The 27,141-nt window shown below is 39.4% G+C and overlaps 1 protein-coding gene across 2 annotated transcripts; it reads right to left on the bottom strand.

Annotated features, from left to right (window-relative positions):
* Positions 1-160: 160 nt before the first annotated feature.
* tecpr1b (tectonin beta-propeller repeat containing 1b) lies at positions 161-26,433 on the bottom strand. 2 transcript variants are annotated; one of them, XM_023283615.3, is made up of 26 exons: positions 26,286-26,433; positions 25,997-26,093; positions 24,433-24,664; positions 22,666-22,848; positions 22,078-22,200; positions 20,191-20,313; positions 19,203-19,377; positions 18,032-18,132; positions 17,854-17,955; positions 14,574-14,701; positions 13,874-14,487; positions 12,983-13,101; positions 11,741-11,896; positions 10,599-10,748; positions 9,436-9,593; positions 9,098-9,210; positions 8,231-8,324; positions 8,042-8,138; positions 6,360-6,439; positions 6,215-6,271; positions 5,965-6,139; positions 4,812-4,947; positions 3,032-3,124; positions 2,842-2,948; positions 2,609-2,728; positions 161-1,689 (listed from the first exon to the last, which is right to left on the bottom strand). In XM_023283615.3, exons 3-26 carry the CDS (start codon positions 24,655-24,657, stop codon positions 1,531-1,533), a joined length of 3,588 nt encoding a protein of 1,195 aa, XP_023139383.2. In that variant the 5' UTR covers positions 24,658-24,664; positions 25,997-26,093; positions 26,286-26,433; the 3' UTR covers positions 161-1,530. The 2 variants fall into 2 exon arrangements, with proteins under 2 accessions (XP_023139383.2, XP_035810252.2); XM_035954359.2 differs by having other exon boundaries at positions 26,211-26,360.
* Between the last annotated feature and the right edge of the window lie 708 nt (positions 26,434-27,141).

Raw genomic sequence — 27,141 nt, 5'->3', positions numbered from 1 at the left:
ATTTGGATATAAATCAACAAAATCCCAGAAGATCACACAGATTAGCATCTCTCAAGAGCTACTACATGCTATAAAAATGAAATAATCCTCTTTTCTGCAATCGATGTGTTTCCCAAATCTACTATGATGTAAATGTTAATAAAACCAGAACATGTGAGAGTATTTTTTAGACTTTTATTTCACATTTCAATGCCCTTGTAGGATGACTGTCCGGTCATGGTGACATCCAGACCTGCTGCAGTGTCAACAGTCTCGGTTGTAGCTGTTATGTGGATGGGTATAATACTTTTTATTATTATTGCAGGAAGATAGAGAGGTATTATCTGGTGGTAAAGAGCAAAATGTTTTCAGACAGTATCTCAGATTTTTACCCCTCAGTATCAGGAAGGCTTGTCAGAGCAAGATGGGCGAGAAAAAAAACAAAAAACCACTCCATCGCAAACGTATAACAGACCAAAAATAAATGGAGGAACAAAATAAGTGCATGTTAAATATGAAAAGCACTCAGAGAGCGCAGTACTCCGCCAAGGCTGCTCAGTCGTATCATTTCTGACAGATGAAATCTTTAAAAGACTCGTGGCAGAAATCACAGCATCAGGTGTGTGTTCTGCATGTGTACGTTATGTACAGATACTGAATCATGTGATCTAAATATGTAGAAGGCGGCGGGAATTGATGGGACTCAGAAACACCCCCACAATTTAATCAGTTGTTCCTTGGATCATTTCCAATGGATAAATCCTGATAAGTCCACAGTGGTGGATTTGTAGTAGGATCACAATCATGTGGTCATCAGCAAGCAGCTGATGTAGCGTTCACTTGTTGTCATGGTTACAGTGACGCCGTGCTGCTATCTGGCAATGATACAGAAATTTTGAACAAATCCATGGATCCAGACTATAAGCTGCATCACTGCCAAAATCTAATCATTTGGTCCTTGTATCATTTCTGACCTTCCCTGAAAATTTCATCCAAATCTGTTGGTCTGTTTTTGAGTGATGTTGCTAACAGACAGACAGACGGACAAACAAACGTACAGTGGTCATCACATAACTCCACCACGTTCCTTAGCAGAGTAATAAATAAATAAATAAATAAATAAATAAATATAACCACATGCAGGTGTATGACAGGCAAATCAGACACAAAAACAAACAGAATAAGATTCTACAAACCGGTACGTTTACAGCGGGACGGTGTGAGTTTGAAGTTCATTTGGTAACCGAACCTTAGCCCTTCAGCAGAAACCCGCCCTGTTTATTAGAATAAAAGCTATTGCTAGATCCCAGTGAACCCCAAAGCTTTGTAAGAGCAAACACATGCGCTCACGTTTTATGAAGATGGAGGTCTATCCTTCGTTTAAGAGAGCAACGTTCATCCATGGATCGGATCCAACCCAAACGTACAGTCGGTCTAATGTCAGTCGTGTTATTTGTGCGTTCCCTTTCCATGAAGGGATGAGGGTCCGAGGAGACGGATGGGGGGTCCAGGCACAAACAGGGCTGCAGGAGGAGGAGGAGATGGGAGGAGCTACACGACCACAGCGCTTCCATTCACTTGAGCCGGAGGCCGCTGGGGGGCGGGGCTCCTCTGGGGGGCGGGGCTCCGTGAGGGGCCACCTGGAAGAGCCTGGGGGCCACGAGGGGCCTCTGAGGAGTTTCCTCTAATGCTGACGTGCTCCCATCCTCCCTGGAACACAAAAATAAATAGCTCACATTTAATGTGCACAGCTGCAAAAATGCACAAATGCACCTCATCAGTCCACAGTGTGCAAGAAAACACACAGATTCCTCAATACAATACAGAGAAATACTAAATAAACTGGATCTGTGATTCTGCAACCTGATTTCTAAGTAACTAAGTGATGTTGACAGAGTTTCTCAGACTCAAAGGACAAAAATTGTGGGGATGATGCACCTAAATCCAAACAGGTAATTCCCAAAAACACAAATAATGAAACAGAAACAGACAATTCTTCTATACAAAGTTGCTTGTTTTTATCAAGAAAAGAAGTCAGCGGCATTATTTGCACGTCTGTGCATCAGCCCATGTGCAAAAAATGTGAAAGAAAATGTCAAAATGTTGAAATAACCAACATTTTCTCTTGCATTCAAGTCAGAATTTATCATTTCATGTGTACTACTGTATGTATCAACCACACACTCATATAGTTTTGAATTAGCAATCGCTGAAACTCTGCAAAGTATTTTATAATTAATAAATATTAAATATTCTACACTTCTGGTTTTAAGACCCCCTGAGGAGGATTTCACTCCTGACTTCCTGTTGGGTTTAATATTTAGGCACCGCTGACTGGTTCTGTTCAGGCTGATGAGCTGCATATGCCGACATCTGGTAGCTGTAGGTGAAACGTGTTGCCTGTAGTAGATGTTACAAATTTGGCAGGGGGCGCTATGGAGTGATTTTGCCACACACATTCCTAATTCCCAGAAAATATGCAATTTTTTGCCACTTCTGATGCGTGTGCAAACTTTCATGAGAGTTTGAGCATTTTTAGGCCCTCAAAAATGCCCTCTTTCCATCTGGAGAAGAAGAAGAATTTCTTGCGTTCTGATAAGGTTCTTGGACCCTAATGAGCAGGACTCACCCCGATGCCGTAGTCCCAGGACTGGCCTTTGGGCTGCATCGGTCCGACCCCCAGTCTGTGGCTGACGGCTCCGGGAGTCTCCGAGGGGAAACCTGGAACTCCGTCTGCGATGATCCACACCTGAAGAAACACATTTATCATCAGCTGTCTGTTCTCACTGTGCCGCAGCTCTCTGGGTTTCTGAATACGTTAATAAATGCTGCGTTCTCAGACTGGTTTCCTGGTTGACTGACCTGGTCCAGCGGTCCCACAGAAACCTTGGTGACGTTGTTGGAGATGAGCTCCCAGGCGGAGCCCTGAGGGTAGCTGGGGGTGAGGCCCTGTCTGTACCACAGGTTACCTATGGAAGCAGATTATTTAACTCCTGTTATTCAGCTTAAAGGGTTTAAAGGCATGAATGTGATCAAACCTAACATTACTCACTGTTTTCATCCACAGCAAAGACAGAAGTCCTCCCCACAGAGAGCTGCCTGAGGGTCTGTCTCAGAGGAGAGGGGATGTGGTACCAGCATTCTCCTGCAGAGGGACCAGATCCGGATCAGGACTGATTTATTCAACACTAAATCTGTTCTCTACTACTGCAGTGAACATTATAACTTCCTGACCTACAGACATGATAGATTACAGACTCTGACATCGATAACTCTCTGAATCTCAGGAGTTTCTGGAGTTTTTGCTCCTTTCAGTTATTTTTTACTTCAATAAAAAGTCCTGCACCTCTGTGGAAAACAGCACAACCAGGGTTAGAAGTAGAGAGAACTCAGAAATGTCTTTAGAGCATCGTGACAATGTTAAAATGCCATAAATCTGATTGCATATTTTATTTAAAAAAATAAAAACTAGACTCAACATGTACAGCATTTTTCTGACTTTTTTTCAAAATGGTGACTTTAAAAACGATAACTGCTTTCCTATTTTTAATTTGTTATCATCATTATTTCTGTTTAAACACCGCCTGCAGTTCATCTGAAAAGTCCCTGAATTTTAAATAAACTCTCAGCTGCAGCTCAGTCATTAAAGGCTTCTTATTTGCAGTGAGGATTGCAGACAGACTCTGGTTTGAGCAAACAACTCATTTTTGACAAATTTTGAAAAATGTGACATGTAAAATAAAGAGCTTTTGATGAAATATCACAGCTTAAACATTTAGTACAATTTTCTGGCTGAAATGTAAAACACATGATTGGGGGAAAAAAATTGAAAAATCAACAATTGTCTGTTTTTACAACTTGTGGCTCTGATAAATTTGTAATTTTTGAGATTCTGTAAAGACAACATGGCTTTATAATTAACTAGTGTTCTAGTAAAATAGGAGGGAAAAAAAGAAAATACAGAGACCTCACTGTAGTTAATCAGTCGATGAGTCAGTAAACCCTATTTTAGGACAATTCAGCTGAAAAGTCCCTGAATTTTAACTGAATAACTGTTAGCTGCAGCTGAGTCACTAAAAGCTTCTTAGTTGCATTGAGGACTGCAGACTTTTTCCTTTTTTTACAGAATCTGGTTTGAGCAAACTGCTGATTTTTGACAATTTTTTAAATGCAACATGTAAGATAAAGTGATTTAATAAAATATCACAATTTTAAGCTTTGATTTAGTAAAATTTGTCAAAAAGGTAAAACACACATGATTAGAGTCGTTGGAAAATTGAAAAATCAACAATTCTTTCTGTTTTTTTGGGTTTTTTGCAGCTTTTTGAGATTCTTTAAAGACAACATGGCTTTCTAATCCACTAGTGTGCTTTTTAGGCTCAAAGGATTGACGCTAGATGAGTGTCTGAAGGCTAATCTTTATTCTGTATTTAGTAAAATTCAAAAAATTGAAAATACAGAGACCTCACTGTAGTTTTAACTAATTAGTTGAATGAGTCAGTTAACTCTATTTAGGAGTTTGGTTGAAAAGTCTCTAGTTTTTGTCACTCATGGCTTCATTAGCTTTTTTTTTTTTTTTAACAGAATCTGGTAACAGAAAAATGTTTATTTTGGTGATTTTTTTAAACTAAAACCTGCAGAATAAAGTGATTTTGTTGAAATATGAGCGGTTTAGTTTCTGATTAAACGGCACGTCTCACACGATCAGTTCAAGGACCGTTGGATGCTTATATTTTTATAATTTCTCACTAATGAATGGGGATGTATTTGTAAAGATAACATGTTTTTTTATAACCTGATGGTGGGTTTTGGGGTTCAGACATTGAACCGACCTGCAGGGTTTTGTGGAGAAACTGATCCTCTGTAGAAAACGGCTCCATCCTTTGCAATCGCCCAAACCTGACTGGCTCCGCCGATGGAGATGGACTTAAAGGGCTGATCTGTGCCGACGTGGAGCCACGAGCTGCCCTGTGGCATTTACACAAATCATTAGGATCCAGGAATCAGCAATATTCCTGCTGCTCTCACAGTAGGTCAGGATCTAAAACTAACCAGGTCATCCAGAACTGGAGGACATTTCACCCATCAAAATTCAAAAAATCCATGTACAAAATACTAAACATGCAGTTGTTGTGTAAATGTTCTTGTCCTGAGACCAAATCTAAAAAAAATAGGAGAAAAGAATGTTTGAAAATATTTTTAAAAATACCAAATAAGTCTGGAGTTCCCCCTAAAATGACATTTTTCTCTTGTCCCACCCCCTGATGACCAAACAGAATCTCTAATGAAACAGTTAAAAAGAAATTTAAATCTCCTTTTTTTGGTTTTATGTTTTTCATTGATGTCACTTTTTTTAAATCAACATAATATTTTAAATAATAATTATTATGCATGGAACATGTGTCCCACAACATGTTAGCAGAACCTGTTGATGACATTTTTGTCATTTTATCTCATTTTTATTCTTTTTATGTCTTGTTTCTGTCATTTTCTGTCTTTTTTTGTTGTTTACATCAGAACAGTTTTCCTAAAGAATGTGTAGAGCAAAGCTATGTCCTCTCTTCTATTTTTCATATTTTCATCCCATTGTCAGCCTTGATTGAATGTCTCACTCTACCTCATATTATCAGGATCAGACTAATTCTTTGGACTGTTTTCCATCAGTCAGTTTGTCCTCTTGGTCAGCAGTAACAGCAGCTAAATATCTAGCTTCTACTGCTGAGAAAAAGATCACATTAGCATGGATTAGCAACCCTGTTACTGTGATTAGAGTAGGGTTAGCAAACAACACAGAAAACATGGAATAAAAATGCTACCATTGATGTGGAAGCTGAGCCAATCAATACCTATTATTGATGAATATGGAGCAGAAAACTGTAAAAGAGAAGATTTATTTTTAAAAAATTTTGAATCCTAAATGTCCTCCAGTTCTGGAATGATCCAACTGTAAATTAATGATCATCAGATCTTCGTTACGTTTCTCACCGCTGGGTTTTGCTGACTGACTCCCAGCCGACACAAGACGTCTCCTTTATCGCTGAGGGCCCAGACGGGGACCTGATCCATCCGGCTCTGAGCCAGACAGGGCATCAGAGAGATGTCACTCAGACGGATGGGCGGGACCTGCTGCCACGGACCTCTCATCGTGATCTTACACTTCCTGTAGGTAGGACAGATCATCGTTAGGATGCTGCAGGAACCGAGGGCTACAAACTGCAGAAATGTGAGCGTTTACCTCGTCCATCTCCTGCGCCTCACAAAGTCCTTCATGGTTTTGTGGCCGTGAAACGTCCTGCAGGACAGAGACAAGTCAGACGAATGGAACAACGCATTTTTCTTACATTGAGTCGTCTTTTCTGAGATAAATAATTGATACATACGTGGGGAAATCTGCAGCGTACTGCCAGCCTTCTTTGTCGGTTCCTCCAGGGACGTTGAAGTCCACGGCCCACTCTGACACCTGCAGCAGGGGAGGAATCAAACAAGAAATTCAAAGCACAAGAGTGATTTCTTCTATTGTAAAATCTTTTTTTTTGGCCTTTTGGTGGCGTTATTAGGCAGGAGAGCAGGGAGAAGAATGGGAGGAAGACCTGCAGCGATGCGGTTTTGAAAGTGTTTTGCAAAATAAGTTTTCTTAATTTGAACCCAGATTGTTAGTATTTTATATAGGTAGGCGTTTTTTCAATGACTGTTTTTCATTTGTGTGCTTTCTTGCAAATGTGTGTTTGGTTTGCTGTGACTGCACCTTGCAAAGTTCAGGTCAAGTCCAGCTTTTCTGTCACTTCAGACCAATCTCAGGGTTCAGACAGTTAACTCTCATGTGGTCTTAACATCCTGAACACTCCCCTTGTCCTAACTGTCAAAAATGATCCACTGAACCTAAAATAAAGTAGCTTCACTGAATTTTCAACCCAAAATCTATTTTACATGAAGAAACAACCTGTCCTGCATCACACAGTTTGTGAATGTCTGGGTTTTTCTCTCTTCAGAGGGCAGAAGACTGTATTTAATCAGTGGACACCACTTGTTTTTATTACATCACACATGTTATAACTGTTTTCTTTACTAAAGTACAGGTTTATTATCACTATTATTGTTGCTAAAGGTATTGCATAGGTGTAAACATTATTAGTTTAGCAAGAGATAGTTGTTGTATATCCTAAGAAAGTACCAGAAACGTGCAGAAAGTAGCTTGAAATGCATTTCTGAAGGGAAACAACAGTGTACTGTACAATGAAATTCAACTACAAAAACTCAGCTACAAATATTAATCTTCTCACATCTTTGAACATAGCGACCGGGATGCTTCACTGTTAAGTTTTTGTTTGTGTACTTTTTGTAACATGCTTTTATTGTGATTTATTGTCCTATGTTTCAGGTTTTTCTTTCCTGGATCCAGGATCTTTACAGGTAGAAAGATGGTGCTGCTCTGCTGGTGACGTGGACGGGGGTTCTTGCTAACTGGGGAGGAGCGACATGTATGTATGGGGGAATGTGTGTATTTTAGTCTGCTTATTTATTTTATTTTTTATTTTTTTATTTATTTTTATTATTATTAAAATTATTTATTTTTTTAAACTTAACTTATTTATTATATGTCATGTATTTATGATGTATTTTTTTAATATCATGTGTTCTGTTTTATTGTGTTGCAGTGCAGCTCCATGTCTTGCCTTGTCTAAGACAAATTTCTCCCATGGGAGACAAATAAAGTGAACTTTGAACTTTTTTTATCTGCCCAGGGACTACACATATATATATTAGCATTGATGCTATAATCCGGCATATTTACGTCTATTGCTGTCTAAGTAGACGCTCATTAATGTGCACTGTCCCTATCAAATAAATAAGTAAATAAATGATATTACTGAGAACTGTGAGACTGCGATCATTACAAATATCCCACAGGGTATATCTAAAGAATTAAAGTGAGCTGGAATAGAACCCCAGCCGCTGCGTTGGGGACTACAGCCCGTTTATGGGTCACCTGCTCAGCCAGCTGAGCTATCTGGGTGCCCATAAAGTGATTTCTGGAGGAGCTGATCACTAGAAGTCCACCTACCCAGGACCACTGAGGAGAAGGTGGATGTGTGTTTCCTTTGGTGCACTCCTTTAATCCGCTCTCGTCGCTCCACATGGGTCGGTCTGTAGGAAGTCCTCTGGATAAAGAGAACCACCAGAACAGATTTTAGCATAAAATGGCTGCAAAGACCAACATGGAGCACGAACTTAAAGACTGATTTGGTCCTACTTGTCGGTGTATCCGGTCATGGGGTTCCATCTCTGGTTCTCGTAGACGTGGACACTCCTGATGTCAGTCTGCTGCTGCATCTGAGCCGCATCTCCTGCAGAAAACACACATAGAAGTTTAAATGTCTGTTTAAATGTGTGTTTGTCTACAGCTGCAACAGAGGAAATGCTTGAGCAATTTCACACCAAGCGAGAAGTAAACAGCACAATTATTAATAGACTAGTGTGTAAGCATTAATTAAACAAGTCTAGATGAATGTTATGGTGAAGTATTTCTTTAACCCTTAGATGCTCCAGTGATTGGACACTACACTCTTCCATAAGTGGGTCAAAAATGACCCATTATTAGAATCAATGTGGGGTTTTTTTGCCTTTATTGTCATTTTAGTTAAGAATAATCATTTGTATTATTGTTTGTTTTATATTTTTGTCCATACAAGAATTATTTCATATTTGAAACCTGTTTATTTTTCACTTTATAACAGATTTTGAACATTTTGATGATTGAAAAAGAAGAATATTACACAGAACAGCAATAGAAGAATGTCAACATCCATTTTGCTGACATTTTCCACTCTTTTCCTCCAAGTTTGTGCACTGCATCACCTCTTGTATGATATTATCAGTGATAAAGAGCTTGGGATTTTCATACAATTTCTTTAAAAGTATCAAAGGCAACTTAAAATTTTTAATAGAATGATATCAGAAACATGTTGTCTGAGGAATAACTGGAATATGAAATGCTAAAATCTTTTCACGACAAAGATATTGCCAGAAAACGACATCACCGGTTCATTTTTGACCCACTGATGCGTGTCAGGGTTAAGGCAGTAGGGAACTGGGGTAACTGTCTGCAGGACATGTTTACCCGAGCCGGGCCCGCTGTAGACCCAGGCGGTGCCGTCCCACCCGATGCCCCACACCAGCCCCAGACTGTTGGACTCTACGCAGCGCAGGTGACCCGGAACCTGCCGCCAAAACCTGCAGCAGCACACAGCAGCCAGCGTTAGCCACAGCGTTAGCCACTTCAGCGCACAGAGATTAGAAGAGACAGACAGAAAAAGCTGCACGGACACAGTGCTGTGTGTTAGCAACACCTTAGCAACACGCTAGCTAAACAAACACACATAAAATGACAGGAAATGTGGTGGAGACGATGAGACAGAGCGTAGAAAAGACAGACTCCACCACTGGGTGTCATCTCACATGAGGTCACAGGCCATGGTGTGTGCAGCCGCCTCCAGGGAGAAGGCCGGATCGTGGACCATGACGTCCCCCTTCGACGTGGTGGACCACAGGGCCTGTCTGGACGGAGGACCCGAGATCCCTCGACACTCACAGCAGCAGTCAGACAACAAGCACAGCTGAACACACAGGACAGAAAACCATCAGGAAAGGATGAAAAAGGGTCAAATTATACCGAACATGTGACGCTCTAAGACAGGGGTGTCAAACATGTGGCCCACGGGACAAAAGCGGTCCTCCAGAGGGTCCAATCCGGCCCTCAAAGTGTAAAAATTCCAGAGAAGACATTAACTGCAGATTGTAAATTAGTAAAACTATAGATTTAAAATCATTTCTAGACCATGAAAAGTTGTTTTGATCATAAAGTAAAATACTAGATTGTTCATTGTTCTTTTGTCATTTTGTGTCTCATTTCTGTCTCGATTGTATTCCTCTTCTTTTTGCCATTTTGTGTTTTTCTTTATTCGTTGTTTTATGTAACGTTTTTGTCATTTTGTTGTATTTTTCTGTTATTTTTTGTCTTGTTTGTGTCATCTGTGTAATTTTTTGTCTTTTTTGTCTATTCGTTGTTGATTTGTAAATTTTTGTCATATTTCTCTCTCTTTTTTGTTTTGTGTCGTTTGTCTCATTGTTGTTTTGTGTCTCATTTTTGTAATATTTAGTTGTTTTTGTTGGGGTTTTTTTTGTCTTTTTCGTCTGATTGTTGTCGTTTTGATCATAAAGTAAAACACTACATCATTCAGTTCCAGACACCTGTGACTAGATGTTTTGTGTCTTTGTAGATTCTCTGTGATCTGGAAGTTGTAATGTGGAAATGATAAACTGAGGATGAATGTTGCTGAAATTGAATTTATTTTTCTTAAGAAATATCAAGTTGTTCATGATGTTTTGCAAAAAGATAATTCTTTAAATGTGAACATTTTCAGAATGTACTTTTTTGCACTAAAACAAAGGAAGCATTTGGAGTTGTGGTTATTTATAGGTTATTATGCTGTGATTTTATTGGTCCGGATCACTGGAGATGAAACTGGGCTGAATGTGGAACCTGAACTAAGATGAGTTTGACACTCCTGCTCTAAAGTCCACTTTAGCTTTAAACGTTGGCTCTATAAACTCCTTCTTACCCAGTCTTCCATGTCCTTCTCAGTCTGTGCTGCCAGGACCAGAGGCCACCTCTGTTTGGTCCTTTCAGGAGTGTACACAGCGAAGGCGTGGTGGCAGTCTCTGAGCACCGGAACCAGAACCGTCACCTCGTTTATGAACACATGAAGGAACTGAGGCAGAACGACAAAGACACAACGTGAGTGGACGCTGATCCAGGAGGGCTAGCTGCTGTTTTTGACCGTCTCGATGGATGGCTCAAAACCTTCTTCAACTAAACAAATCTAAATCTGAAGTCTTACTTTTTACACAGCAGTCTCACTGAAACAACCTCAGTCCATTATCCACCAACTTAAAGCTCACTGCCAGAAATCTCAGCGTTTCATTTGACCCAGACCTAAGTTTTGTTCCCCATATCCAAAAAGTTATCAAGTCTTGCTTCCTCCAAATCAGATCAATTTCCAGAAAGAACCTGAACCTGCATTAATCCTTTCTGGTGTTCCTGTAAAGCTTCTCTGTCGCCTCCAGCTTGTCCAGCAGCTCTGCTTCTTACCGGTTTTAACAGACGACATCACATCACACCTATCTCGGCTTCCCTCCACTGTCCATTTTAGAACTGATTTTTAGATGATCACTTTTAAAGCTGCGCTGCACGGTGGCTCAGTGGTTAGCACTGTCGCCTTATGGCTAGAAGATCCTCGGTTCGGCCTTCCCAGGATCTTTCTGCATGGAGTTTGCATGTTCTCCTGTGCATGTGTGGGTTTTCTCCAGGTTCTCCAGCTTCCTCCCACAGTGCAAAAACATGCTGAGGTTAATTGGTGATTCTAAATTGTCTGTAAGTGTGAATGTGTGTGATTGTTTGTCTCTATGTGTAGCCCTGTGATAAACTGTTACCTGTCCAGGTGAACCTTCACTCTCAGTCAGCTGGGATAGACTCCAACCCCCCCACAATACTAATAAGAAATGTATAGATAATGAATGGATGGACTTTTAAAGCTCACCAGGGTCTCTCCCCAGGCTACATTTGTGATCCTAATGAGCCTCAGATCCTCAGATGGATCCTTCTGCTTGTTCCAAAGTCGAGGCTTAAATCTAAGGCTGACTGAGCTTTCTTATTATTATGATAACTTACTCTGCCTGTGCTTGGTTCTCCAGCAAATCCTACCTTTTTCTCGTCATACTGGGTGTAGTAGACGAAGAAAATGCTGTCCTTCCTGCCGTCAGACCTGGTGGACTGTTCCAGAGCGACTCCCACGTCGACCCAGCGCTGAGGTTTCCAGTCCCTCCACCATCGTAATGTTCCTTTACGCACCCAAACCGACTGATCGGACAAACACAACAGAGATGGGACCACATGTAGACACCAAGAAATGTGAGGCGATACAGACTTCATCCAGATCTTAATATTTAAAGGAAATGTGAGGGCATACAGGGTCTGTCCACATGCATACGATTATTTTATTTATTAGGCATCTTGGCCTTCAGTCCACCTCTAAATGCAGTTTGAAAGTCACTGAAAACTCAACTTTTGCCAGTTATAAAATAGAAATACTTTATTGATTTCCAAGGGAAGATTCTGTCAAAAATAATTTTTAAATACATTTTTTAAAAAAATCTTTAAAATGATAATTTTTGATAATATCATTTTAAATTATACATTTTATAAATTAATTGCATTTTAAAAATATTAATAATTTATTTCAATAAAAACAAAAAAAAATCTAAAAAATAGAAAATATACATCTATTTTGTAAAATAGATACCACATTGAAAAACTTTATTGATTCCCAAGGAAAAATTCTGTCAATTCTATTTTTGAATACATTTTTTTTTTAAAATCTTGAAAATTCTTATTTTTAAATAATATTAAATTAATTTTCTAATTTAAATTAGCCATTTACTAATTAGTTGCATGTTAAAATTTGAAATACTTCATTTTTAGGAAAAATAAACAACAGATAAAAAATAGACAATATACGTCTATTTTGTAAAACAGATACAGCATAGAAAAACTTTATTGTTTCCCAAGGAAAAATTCAGTACATTTTAAAAAAATCTTTAAAGTGATTATGTTTAATAATATCATTTTAAATTATACATTTTTTAAAATTAATTACATCTTAAAAAATAAATAATTAATTTTAATATAAATAAAATAGAAATAAATAGAATTTAAAATTTTATTCAATAAATAACATTTTATATTAAATTTTTCTTTAGTATTCATGTCATATCACCTTCTGTTGATTTGTCAGGTCTTCAGTTGTGTTTTTGCATTTTTATGTGATGGAGGTTTTTTTTATTTTGGAACACATTTTTAGTGTGCATGTGGACCAGACTGCAGTCAACCCAAAACAGAAAGTAGGAGTTAAAGAAGAAGCACCCAGTAGAAAACAAGCCGCCTTACGTTGCTTCTCTCCAGCGGTTTCTTGCTGATCTCCTCTCGGTGATCCTGCTGCTGCTGCTGCTGATCGCTCCAGGCGGCTGATTGGACCGGAGTCAGCGACAGGGAGCTGGTGAGAGGACCTGATGGACAGACAGACGTTTAGACAAACAACCATAGAGGTAACACAAAAAGTACATCTCTACACATGTAAAAACACAAACACAGTAGACAACATTCAAATAACACAGACACACACACATATAAACTGACATCTTACAGTTCTTTCCCATCTTTGAGCGCATTTACACCATCGTTCAAACATCTGGGGTCACTTAGAAATTCCCTTATTCTTGAAAAAAAAGCTGTTTTTTTCAGTGAAGATAACATGAAATTAATGGTAAATCCAGTGTAGACATTGTTAATGTGGTAAATGACTATTGTAGCTGGAAACAGCTGATTTTTAATGGAATATCTCCATAGAGGTACAGAGGAACATTTCCAGCAACCATCACTCCTGTGTTCTAATGCTACATTGTGTTAGCTAATGGTGTTGAAAGGCTCATTGATGATTAGAAAACCCTTGTGCAGTTATGTTAGTACATGAATAAAAGTGTGAGTTTTCATGGAAAACATGGAATTGTCTGGATGACCCCAAACTTTTGAACAGTAGTGTCAACTTTAACTCATACAGAGCAACTTCAACTAACAAAGAGCAATTTTAACTTATATAGAGGAACTTTAACTCATTTAGAGCAGTTTTAACTAAGATGAGGCAACTTTAATACATATGCAGCAACTTTAGCTCCTTTAGAGCAACTTTAGCTCCTTTAGGTCAACTTTAGCTCCTTTAGAGCAACTTTAACTCCTTTAGAGCAACTTTAACTCATCATTCCACGCCGGTCGTCTACGTACCTGTCGGACTCAGCCAGCTGATCTGTGAACTTGCATCCACATCACATCCTCCACCAGAGATCCAAGTCCACACCGGCCCGTCCTCCTCCCCGACGCCCTGGGAGTCCTCCAGAGTTCCCAGAGCATAAGTTGCAGCTGCAGCGCCGTCTCCCAGTGATGCCCCTGCAGCCTGGGCGCTCCGAGCCGCCTCGGCCCCCTCCAGGTCCACGTTCATCCAGGGGACGTCGTGTCCGGCAGCCTCGGGGGTCAGGAGTATCGGGGCCGGCGACAGCTCCTCACTCTCCTGCTGCGGGAGCTCTGCGATGGACGGCTGCGATGCTGCGCTTCTGTCGCGGTCGGAGACTAAACTGTTGATGAAGCTGTCGCTGGCGGGGATGAAGGGTTTGGGCGCATCTTTCTGGGGGGCTGAGGGAGTTTCATCTGCTTCCTGGGGAGGTGGAGGTGAGTCGGCGGCTCCTAAGGGGACCACAGAGGGAGCTTGTGCCTCCAGAACCGGGGCGTCCGAGGTGATGTTCTGAGGTTCAGCCGGGCCTAATTCAGAGTCTGAATCGGTGCAGCTGAGAACTGAAGCTTGTGAGGCTTCAGTCAGCTGCCCACTGAACTCACGGTCCTCCCTGGTGAACAGAAGAAGACAGAAACAGGTCAGAGATGAAGATTTAAGGTGCCATTTAAAAGATTCAGTGCAGTAACTGACACAGACCTGGGTGGAATAACTTCTTTATTGTTGCCCCACTGGCCAGAAACAGGGATCCAGCCGTTCCCACTGGGTTCAGACGGAGTCACACCGATTCTAAAATACAGGCCGCGGTCTTCACCAACCGCCCAAACCTGAAAGAAACAGAGAGAAAAACTATGTAGACAAACACAATAAACCTGTTGTAGCATTTCACATTTGTTTATCAACTCTTTAAATGAATTAATTCTCAGTAATCGTATGATAATTTGATCATTTATGATGATCCCTCACAGTAGACTGTCTGTAGGATCATATGGACTCTTATTCACCTGCCTGCACAATAAATGTCACTAATATCACTATGACTTTGCATGTTGCACATCTGGTTCCATTCTGCTTCTGTTTCGTCTTGATAAATGTGTGTAAATACACCAATCAGGTAAAACACTGTGACCACTGACAGGTGAAGTGAATAACAGTAATTATTCTTTTCATGATTCTGATCTTTTACACAAAAAAAGAAAAACCTTCTCAAAAATGACTTAAAAACTGTTCTGAATGACTCAAAATGGTCCTCAGTGACTCAAAAACAACAGGGCTGCACCAAACTCTACTTGTTTGGTGTTAAATTTTAGTGGTAAGAATGGTCCAAAAAGGTTCAACACATGTTTAAAATAGCAAAATGGTCAACAATGACTGGAAATGTGTCCCAAATGACTATAAATCTTCCAGAATGACTCAAAATGTGTCCACAATGAGTCAAAAAAAAAAAGGTTGCACCAAACTCTACTTGTTTTTTGTCCTAATTTAGTGGTGAGAATCTAAAATGGCAAAATTGGTCAACAGTGACTCAAAATTTGCACAAAATGACTATAAATAGCTTTTCTTATACAAAAAGAAAAACATGCAAATCATGCTGGTATTCCTCCTCATTCACATTGTTCTTCTTCCAGTTGTGCACATCCTTGCAAGTAAACAAAACTACTAAAAAATGCCCAAAATTATTCAAATCTCATCAAAAAATGACCAAAACTAGTCGAAAATGATTAAAACTTACCTAAAATTCCTAAAATACTTTTTAAAAAATTAGACAAAATCTGTCCCAAATGACAAAAAATTGTTCAAATTGCATAAAAAATGTTGAGAATGACCCAAAGTTAGTCCAAAACATGCAAATAGAAGGAAGAAGGTGAAAAAAATAGCATGTCTTTGTGTGCACTGTTCTACTTCTAGCTGCACACATCATTGCAAATACACAAAACTAGACTCAGAATGTGTCCACGATGAAAATCCTGTCAGCAATTACCCAAAAATAGCCCAAAATGACGAGAACATTTCTAAAACTCCTCAAATCTGTCTAAATTGTGTCTGAAATTAGGTGAAATCCGTCCAAAAGTTCATCCAAAATTGATTGAAAAAGACAGAAAAAAGTCTAAAAGGACTCAAATGTGTCCAAAATAAAGTCAAATTGTGTCTATATATATATATATATATATATATATATATATATATATATATATATATATATATAAAAATAAAAATATATATGTGTGTGTGTGTGTGTGTGTGTGTGTGTGTGTGTGTGTGTGTGTGTGTGTGTGTGTGTGTGTGTGTGTATCTAGTTTTTGTCTATTCCAGTGGTGCTCTGTTTGGCACTACTTATTTATATTTCTGTACTGTACTATTCATGCGATTTTGATGCGTTTTCTTTGTTTTTCTACGTACTTACCACCAGTGTGTTATTTGTTTATAAGGACAGAAGTCACTATATATTGTATAAAGACAATAAAACTGATTCTGATGTATTTAAACACACTGTAGCAGGACTGTGACTTTATAAGGCCGTATACTGTAACACTGGCTGCCACCACCTCACACGAGCCACACCCATAACTGCAACCCTGAAATATGAAATATGGGATTGATGACGACGCCTTGGCCAGCTTCTAATTAGGGAGTCTCCCATATGTCAGGCCAGTAGGAATAGAGTCTGGGGATATATAAGGCTGGGCCTGAGGTGCTACTGCTGGGACATTGGCTGGAACGGCTGGCGTTACTCGTGTTACAGGACCGGAGGCTGGAGGCAGGAGGCCTGGAGGGTGGGGGGGAGACGGGTGAGAGACGGAGGGGGAGGAGATGTGAGGTATGGGTTTGCAGTGCTAGCAAAGTCTTCAGCAGTGAGACACAGAGTTTCTAGCTCGACCCCCCGGCCCTGATCTGGCTCGTCCTGAAACCAGATCCAGAGGAGGAGGTGAAGAAGTGGATCAGTCGGAGGGGAAGCAGCCAATAGTGCAGAAGAAAGTAGAATGCTTGAATGAAACGACCGGGTTAGACGCTGGAGCAGAATAAAAGTTTAAATTGTGACGTTTTATTGTAGAAAAATCTAGCGTATCTTGACATGTTTCAGTACACAATTCAGTTAAATTCTACATTTTTAAAACTTATTCATGTATCAACTAAAAGGCCAAATAAGCTCATTTTAAAAGAACGAGCTGCTTTCATAGATACACTTGCATATGGTGGATCCTGCACAGATTCAACATTCAGAGCTTTAGGAGTTTTAAAACAGAGCAATCGAGATTGCTGACGGCATCGGGAGTCGATTTCTGCTCACGTAGTCAAACATTTAGATGTTTCTGTCCTTTTAGATTCTTTATTAAACCTAATTAGGACAAAAATGTGATTCTAGCAGGAGCTGAGGGTGATTTAGCTCGTTAAAATAACACAGTGGTGTCTGGAAGTGAGGTGGAAACACTGATTAATGAAAGCAAAAGTTTAGAAGCTGCGCGAGAATCCTCATGTTTTCCAGTTTTCTCAGTAACACAATAATCCAATAACAGCTTTATTATAAACTGGAGCTGCTCACAAAAAACAAAAAGTTTTTTGTGAATGTTCTTAAAGAAAATATTACAAGTTTTACTGATATATATGTAATCACCTGAGATATTTTTAGTTTTTTTTGGAAGATTTTTACTCATTTTTTGAAAATATTTACAAGAATTTTCTTGCCAAATTTGGGGGATTTTTTTTAAATAAAACTTTTAAGGGAAACTTTAAGGGAATTATTGGAATTTTCTTCGTGGGCGTTTTGCAAATTTTCAGAAATTTAGGGAATTCTTTTGCTGAATTTTTGGACATTTTCAGACAAAGAAACAATATTTTTTGGTGCCCGTAAATGAAGACAACAGGAGGGTTAAATGTTTTTATGCCTTAAATGTTTTATTGCTGTCTGACCTCAGTATAATGACAAAAAAAGCCACTACAATGTGATCAGTGTATATAAAATAATAAAAAACCTCTTAACCTGGTCATTGAGTCCGACATCCACCATCAACATCTCGCCTCCGATGCTGATCCAGCCGGAGCCACAGGGATTGTGGGAGTTGACGCCACGCCTGAACCACACCTGGACACACAACGAGCACACATGTTAGCGCCACAGCTGCTCAAAGTACCACACATGAGAGGCAGTATCGATTCACCTTGTAGTCTTTGGTGACCACCCAGACCACGCTGACTCCGACAGACACATGCAGAGCTTCAACCTCCTTCCCTGGTGATTCCACCTCCGTCCACGATGTGCCTGATGGAGGAAGAAAAAGCTGCAAGTTTACTGACAAAACAAAAAAATCAAGACCTCACCAGGACGAAATGGAATCATTATTATGAGAGTTTAAGTCCTGCTTTGTAAAATATGCAGCCCAACAAAATAAAAGTAGTCACTGAAGCATAAATTAACCACATTTGCTTGTTTTTAAAGAAAAGTAAGGTTCTATCTTACACCAGGGAATTTCCTTACATACACTATGCTCCAAAAGTTTGGGGTCACCCACACAATTCCATGTTTTCCATGATAAACTCACACTTTTATCCATGTGCTAACATAACTGCACAAGGGTTTTCTAATCATCAATGAGCCTTTCAACACCATTAGCTAACACAATGTAGCATTAGAACACAGGAGTGATGGTTGCTGGAAATGTTCCTCTGTACCTCTATGGAGATATTCCATTAAAAATCAGCTGTTTCCAGCTACAATAGTCATTTACCACATTAACAATGTCTACACTGGATTTATCATTCATTTTATGTTAAAAAAATACTTTTCTTTCAAAAACATTGTCATTTCTAAGTGATCCCAAACTTTTGAACGGTAGTGTATATGAATTAAAATTGCTCTATATTAGCTGAAGTTGATATTATTAAAGTTTCTCTATATTGAAGTTGCTCCATATTAGTTAAAGTTTCTCTAAATGAGTAAAAGTTGCTCTACATTAGCAAAAGTTGCTCCATATTAAAGTTGATCTATATTAGTTAAGCTTACTCTAAAATGAGTTAAAGTTGCTCTATATTCGTTAAAGTTGCCCCATATTAGCTAAAGTTGATATTGTTAGTTAAAGTTGCTCTATATAAAAGTTGCTCCATATTAGTTAAAGCTGCTCTAAATGAGTTAAAGCTGACCAGCTGTAAATTATTCCCTGGACATGTTTCTTGATATAATAATAAACAGTTGCACTTCAAATTGTTCACACCCTCATAAAACTCCCAACCAGCATGACCAAATAATCACATCAGAGAGACTGTGGGGGTGAAGAGTAAAAAAAGGACGCAGTTAAAGATAATACTGGAGAATAATTAGGAATGCATGCTGACCAGTGGGGCTGTCCAGGCTGAGGCCGGTACGAACCAACAGGTTTCCGTCCCACAGTAAAGCCCACAGAAGGTCTCCAGGTCCGGCCGATAACTGAGCCACCTCCTTGGGAACATCTACCTCCTCCCAGCTGGAGCCCTCTGGGACGCGAGGATGGATGCCTTCCCTGAACCACACCTGCAGGGTACAGATAATAAATCATCCAAAACTGTGTGACACATCATATATTAGCAGTTCACTTATGGACTGGAGGTTCTGGAGGTTTACTGATGCCAGGAGAAATGACACCGACAGAGCAGCAGTGCATGCAAGCATCAGTTCTGAGGATTCTCTCTGATCTTTGGGTTTATATTGTAGTTGGGAGGTCAGGTTTAGATTACAGACCATCATGGAGACAACTAGTCTGTTTAGTCACATCAGAATAGATAACATCTGCCTGTCCAAAGGCCATTATGACCTTAGAAAGTAGGAAGAGTCATTTTTCCTTCACAAATATCAGATATGTTAAGTGGCTCACGTGCAACACTTCATAGTTAGGTTTACAAAGTTCAACTTTGACCATGTAAATTATATGAAACTGTGCTGCCCTCTAGTGGCCAAAAATTAAAAGTGATCTGCACTGGCGAGTAGCTTGTTGCAACAATACGTCTTCTTCTTTTGAAATATTTGATCTCATAAAATGTGTCCAACAAGACGAGAAAATTCATACTATCCCTTCAGAAGAATCATAGGTGTCTTGGTAGCCTCCCTCACTAGTGTCTTTCTTGTAACAAAAAAATCCATACTATTGTAGAGAAAACACTCATAAAAAAGCAAGACATTTTTAATTCTGTGTAAACTTTTCAGGAACAATTGCAACAGTTTGATTTATGTCAATGTTTTTTTTTTAAGCACCAGAGTTTGTAAAACCACAGGGAGCATCTAATCTTTCATGTGAAGCTGAAAGGTGAAGCTAGGTGTGGTTCATGTCCTCCTGTCTGGTAGACTGACCTGTCCTTGTTGGGAAACACCCCAGAGGTAAGGATACCTTCCCGACTGGTCGCTCATCTCCCAGCCGCCACAGCTGATGTCACAGAGCGGCAGCGGAGGTTTCTTGGGGTTGTCCAACGGGATCTGCAGAAAGAAAAAAAGGCTTCAATCTTCAGTCCACACAAAGTTTTCAACTCCCTTGGAAGTTTTTCCTTTTCATTATGTTGCAACATTAAATCACAGTCAGTAAAATTAATGTTGACAACATTTACATAAAAAGATTATTTTCATGTCAAACCAAACTAATGTCCAGTCATTGTTTAGTAGATCCACCTTTGGCTGCAGTTCAAGCATTGATCCTGTGTTGGTCTCAATCAGCCTGAACATTTTGACGCTGCAGTTTTACCCCATTCTTCTTTGCAAAATTGTCAGATTGCACAATAATCAACAGCCCTTTTCAAGGCCAGCCACAAATTCTCAGTTGGATTGAGGTCTGGACTCTGACTCGGCCTCCAGAAAATTAATCTTGTTGTCTTTAAACCATTTTTGCTTCTCTGGCTGTTGGCTTCAGTTCATTGCTGGATGGAAAACTAATCTTCTCCAAGTCTCAGTTCTCATCAGACTGCATCAGGTCGTCCTCCAGGATTTCTCTAGACTTTGCTGCCTTCACCTTTACAAGCCTGCAAGGACCTACTTCTGAGAAACATCCCCATGTCATGATGCTGCCACCACCATGCTTCTTATAATGATGCTGCCACCACCATGCTTCTTATAATGATGCTGCCACCACCGTGCTTCATGTCATGATGCTGCCACCACCGTGCTTCTTATAATGATGCTGCCACCACCGTGCTTCACGTCATGATGCTGCAACCACCATGCTTCACGTCATGATGCTGCCACCACCGTGCTTCTTATAATGATGCTGCCACCACCGTGCTTCACATCATGATGCTGCCACCACCGTGCTTCATGTCATGATGCTGCAACCACCATGCTTCACGTCATGATGCTGCCACCACCGTGCTTCTTATAATGATGCTGCCACCACCGTGCTTCACATCATGATGCCGCCACCACCATGCTTCCCATCATGATGCTGCCACCACCATGCTTCACATCATGATGCTGCCACCACCATGCTTCACATCATGATGCTGCCACCACCATGCTTCACATCATGATGCTGCCACCACCATGCTTCACATCATGATGCTGCCACCACCATGCTTCACATCATGATGCTGCCACCACCGTGCTTCACATCATGATGCTGCCACCACCGTGCTTCACATCATGATGCTGCCACCACCGTGCTTCACATCATGATGCTGCCACCACCGTGCTTCACGTCATGATGCCGCCACCACCATGCTTCACGTCATGATGCCGCCACCACCGTGCTTCACGTCATGATGCCGCCACCACCGTGCTTCACGTCATGATGCCGCCACCACCATGCTTCACATCATGATGCTGCCACCACCATGCTTCACATCATGATGCTGCCACCACCATGCTTCACATCATGATGCTGCCACCACCGTGCTTCACATCATGGTGCTGCCACCACCGTGCTTCACATCATGATGCCGCCACCACCATGCTTCACATCATGATGCTGCCACCACCATGCTTCACATCATAATGCTGCCACCACCATGCTTCACGGTGGGGGATGGTGAGTGTGTGATTATGTTCAGTGGTGGTGTCCAGTGGACATAAAGCGCATTTTTGGTCTCCTCAGATCAAAGAACCTTCTTCAAGTTGACTCTAGAGTCTCCAACATGCCTTCTGCTGAACTCTAATCCAGATTTAAAGTGAGCTTTTTTGACTCTATCTATTGTCCACAATCTGACAGCCAAACAATCTCATAAACATCTACAATAAACACGGGACTTTACAAACCCTGGCCCAGGTGCCTTGTGCTGTGTATCTTCTGTAGCGGATCCATCTTCTACGACGAACGCATGAGTTCCACTTCTTGTCTGGGGAGAAGTTGGCCGGAAAATCAACTGCATACTCCCAGCCCTGAGAGGTGGAGCAGAAAGAGCACAAACTGCACATTTTATCAGTCAACATTAGCAGAAACTGACAGCAGAAATAGAAGACATCATTGTATGCTTTTACTACGAACAGTCTCAGCTAGCAGCATCACAATGACAAACCCCGTCATGATAAAGATAGAAGAGTAGAAACTTTAATATGAGTTTTTTCAGCAGTGGCTTTCTCTTTGTGCCTTTACCACAAAAATAATTAGCTTGTAACTCCCTCAGAGGAGTCACAGGTGTCTTGGTGGCCTCCCTCACTAGTCTCTTTCTTATAACTCCCTCAGAGGAGTCACAGGTGTCTTGGTGGCCTCCCTCGCTAGTCTCTTTCTTGCTCGGTCACTCAGTTTTTGATGCCGTCCTGCTTTTTGTTTTTCAATAAAACAGCAATCCAGACCGATTGTTATGTTTAAAGGTTTGAGAATTGTTTCCACGTTTATTTTCTCACCCCAGTCTGGCTCGGTTCTCCTCCACAGCTCTGATCCACAAACCAGTCCCCTTCCCATTCCCAGCTGCGAGAGGGAAGCTGGAAGCTGTGGAGCGGTTGAGGATTCATCCCGGTGACGTCGCTCCACGGCCAGCGGTCGGTGGGTAGCAGGGTGTCGGTGAAACCGTCCACCGGGTTCCACCTCTGAGGACACCGACACACAGAAACCGGCTTTAGTTCAATGATGTCCAGTATCTACATTTTCAGTGGACAGCCAGGGCCAGCATTTCATTTAACCAGTTATTTTACGTATATATAATATTTTATGGTCTTAACTTCATTATTTGAATTAGTCAAGTCACTTATATAATGAATAATATTGTAGGGACTTAGCCGCAAAATTTGAATTAATCAGAAACTTGTTTAAAAAAAATTTGTTCAAAAGTTAAAGAATTTTACATGTAAAAATGCATGAAACTTAACTTTAATACTTAAATTTGTTATGTAAATTAGTATTTTAGATATATCTACATGAGGGCCTTAACCTTAACATTTAATTAATCAGGCAAAATTGTATTTATAAATAATATTATATGCTCTTAACCTAAATATTTAAACTTCAGATATTTTGCATTTTATATCTAAAATTTAATTAAATTTTTTGTTATTTTATCTAAATAATAAATATATATTTTAAAATTTATATAATAAAAAATATGAAAATGCAGTTTTTCCACATATTCTTCTGTTATTTATTAACCATAATATTTAAATAGTCAGGGAATTTTTTAATACAATATTATATGGATTTAACCTTAATATTTCTATTTTGCATTTTATATATAGTATGGTAGGGACAGCTTAAATTTTATTTAGTCAGCAAAACTTACATAATGAACAATATGAGAATGCAGTTCTTCCCATGTATTATTCCGTTACTAACAGAAATATTTAAAGAATCATGTAAATTTGTACTTTTTAGACAACATTACAGGGATTTACCCTCAATATTTACACTTGTCACGGGAAAATGTATTTTGTATATCATATTATTGTATTTAAAGTTCTATTCTTTATAATTATGTATTTTTATATATAAAATTTGAGGGTTTTATATATCTGTTGGGTCTTGACCTTATTATTTAATTTATTTGGGTAAAGCTGTATTTATAGATATATTAAAAAATGTAAATAAACAGGTTTTATATGAAAATTGACTTTTCAATGTATAATTCTGTTGGGTTTTAACCTTAATATTTAAACTTGGTTGATAAATTTGTACCTTATATATAATACTGTTGGATCTTAACCTTATTATTTAATTTGTTTGGGTAGAATTGTATGTATATAATATTTTAGGGTCCATTTTCATTCATATTTAAACTTATACTGTTGGGTCTTGACCTCATTATTCAATATAGTTGAGTAAAATTGTATAGTATCTTAGAATTAATTTTCATCAAAAATTCAGGTAAAATTGCATTTATATATAATATTTTAGGGTTTATTTTCATGAATATTTAAACTTGTTAGGTAAATTTGTATTTTATGTATAACATTATTGGGTCTTGACCTTTTTATTTAATTCATTTGGGTAAAATTGGATAATATTTTAGGAATAATTTTCATCAATATTCAAACTTTTTAAGTAAATTTGTATTTTAGATATGATATTTTATGGCCTGAGCCTCAACATCCATCCTCTGAGTTCCACCTCTGATGCTACAAACATGCAGAAACCAGGTTCAGTTTGAATGAATCCAGCTTCAGATTTTCCAGAGGACCCACCTGGTTTTCGTAGGTCTCCTCCCGGTAGCGGATGGACGCCTCGCTGGGCATCATGTTGAGGTAAACGTGGTGGTCGCAGCCGATGCCCCAGCAGCGGCCCTTCCCCGCCGTGACCCTCTTGAGCTCCAGCAGCAGGTCGTCGGCTCGCTCCCAGCGCTGGCCGGCCGTGGAGAGGCTGTAGACCCGGCCGTAGACGTCCACGGCCCACAGCAGCGTGACGGGCATGATGGGCCTGAGCAGAACCAGCAGCACAGCACTCATCCCTCCATCCACTACATGTTTAATGACTCTACTTAAGGCTTATTACGACCTAGAGAGGTACGACTAAAGGCCACGTCTGCACTTAGACTCATCCTAGTCACAGTTATTTTCCCACTCCAGCAGTTAGCATCACAATAATCACAGACAGGAGAGGAGCAATAAGAAAAACACATGTGATGAGGAGAGTAATGCTGGAAAATAAAATGTTTTCAGTCATGAGTCAGAACTTTCAGGGAGGCAACTGAGACAAAACACTGAAAAATATACAGAAAAATACTGTTTCTACATTTATTACTTAATTCTTTAACAGGTTTAATATGAAAATGCTTTATTCCCCATTTATAATTTGTCTCATCTTAACCTTAATATTGAAATTTGTTATATAAGTTTGTTTTTTATATATAATACTAAATGGTCTTGATCTTATAATTTCAATTAGTCACATAAAGTTGCATTCATATATAAAATTTTAGGGTTTTAACCTTAATATTCAAACTTAGTAGATAAGTGTATATATATATATATATATATATATATATATATATATATATATATATATATATATATATATATATATATATATACGTATAATAATAACGTAATTAATTGCAGTTTCCCTCATTTCCCTCGTTCTAACTTTAATATTTGAATTTGTCCAGTAATTTTTAAAAGGAAAATAGTGCTGGTTCTAAACTTTAATATTTAATTTAGTCAGGGTAATATATATTTTATATTAACATTATAGGGTGTTAATAATGTCTGAATAAGTCATGGATTTTATATAATAAATAATATTGTGGAGTCTTAAATTTGTAAGTATGTATTACTTATTAGCTCAAAGAAATATTCTTTTTTTCTTTTTTTAAAAAAAAAAGGGCTATAGAGTCTTAATTTGAAATTTCTGACCAGAGTTCTTCCTTTTATTGCTGCTGTCAGCTTGACACTTGCTACTGCTCTAGATAATCCGCTACAGTATTGACTGTTACTATGCCGCGTCTTTATTTGTCTTTTTGGTAGGAAATCCTGCAGCTTCTTGATGTAAACTTTATTTTTAATCCACACAGACAGAACTAGTGTCAAAAAAATCCACCCATCAAACGTCTCCAAGCACCAGAAATAGGACTCTGGCTGTGTTACACTGATATATTTTGACCTGGATGGCTGAGAGTCCACACGGACATCTCAGTTTAGAGTTTTTATAATTCTGCACCTTTAAATGTGGAACTTGTGGCTCCCAGACTGCAGCGGAGCTTTACGCACGTCCCGCCGCTACAGTAAATCCAGGATCAGAGCGGCAGCCTACCTGAATATTGGTATCCGATCCGCGGTTGTCAAGGGAATATCAACACACGCGTCATGACATCAGGCGCAACAGCCGACACCTGGCACCTCCGAGGCCCCTGCCGGGACACAATATCCCGTTAGACACCGGCAACATAGGAGGAAAACGCCTCCGACGCACCATGATAACACAGATATGGACTCATATGCCGCAAAGTCGGCTATAAGCTGTTTACATCTTGAGGGGACAGGCGGCAGTCAGCTGATCCGAGCCTCCCACAGCTTCCAAAACAAACCGAGCAGCTACTCACGCATGAGGCCGAATCAGGAGCAGCACCTCCGGCCAGGAAACGTTAAAGTCTTCCATGCACACGGCGTGTTTTAATTCCCATTCTGGACCAGAGGAATGCTCCGTCCAACTCCGAGTCCACTACCGCAAATGGAGGAAGTGCTGCTCTGATTGGCTGCAGCTCGGCAGGAGTCAGGAATCCCCTCCTCCTATTGGTCCACCGCGGGCTGAAATGTTTTCCTTCCGTGCGCTGATCAACGCGCATATTTCAATAATTTATTCAGCGCCAGATTAATTATTGAAGCGCGAGGTTGGTTTTACTTGTTTGGCTACAGTTTGGAAACAAACCAGGATAAAAAACAACAGATGTTCTTAATCTAACTTAGAATGAATCCTTATGGGAAATATACAGGTGTGAGAATAATTCAATTCTAGCATTTTTCAGTCAGAGTATTGTCAAAAATACAACATTAAGTACAGTCTTGAACTAAACACCATGTGCATCATGTCCTAGTGACTCCTATAATTCTTCATTTGGTCTTAATGTCTTCTTGACACAGAAACTAAATATGACAGAATCTGCTGGGTCCAAAATATAATTGTCATTTACAATCTCTTTTTGCTGTTTTTTGTCTCATTTTCTGTTATTTTCAATCTTTTTGTTGTTTTTAGGTCAAATTTTTGATCAATTTAATCTGTTTTTGTTGTTTTCTTGTCTCATTTTTTTTGTCATTTTCAACCTTTTACTTGTTTTTAGGTCTAGTTTTTTGTCATTTTAATTTTTTGTTGTTTTTAAGTCTAGTTTTTTTGTCAGTTTAATCTCTTTTTGTTGTTTTGTTTTTTTGTCTCATTTTTTGGCATTGTCAATCTTTTTTGTT

Source organism: Amphiprion ocellaris, chromosome 19 (genome assembly GCF_022539595.1).
Source record: "Amphiprion ocellaris isolate individual 3 ecotype Okinawa chromosome 19, ASM2253959v1, whole genome shotgun sequence".
NCBI classification, from domain to species: domain Eukaryota; kingdom Metazoa; phylum Chordata; class Actinopteri; family Pomacentridae; genus Amphiprion; species Amphiprion ocellaris.
The sequence above is the reverse complement of the archived record's forward strand: the minus strand, read 5'-3'. Positions and strand labels throughout refer to the sequence as shown.

Excerpts from the sequence above, each read along its gene's own strand:
- tecpr1b (XM_023283615.3), bottom strand. The coding sequence starts at position 24,657 with ATGCCCGTCACGCTGCTGTGGGCCGTGGACGTCTACGGCCGGGTCTAC. Across the intron at positions 22,201-22,665 it reads GAGAACCGAGCCAGACTGGG|GGCTGGGAGTATGCAGTTGA; the intron begins GTGAGAAAATAA and ends TCCACCTCTCAG. Across the intron at positions 18,133-19,202 it reads CAGCCTGGACAGCCCCACTG|GCACATCGTGGACGGAGGTG; the intron begins GTCAGCATGCAT and ends TTCCTCCATCAG.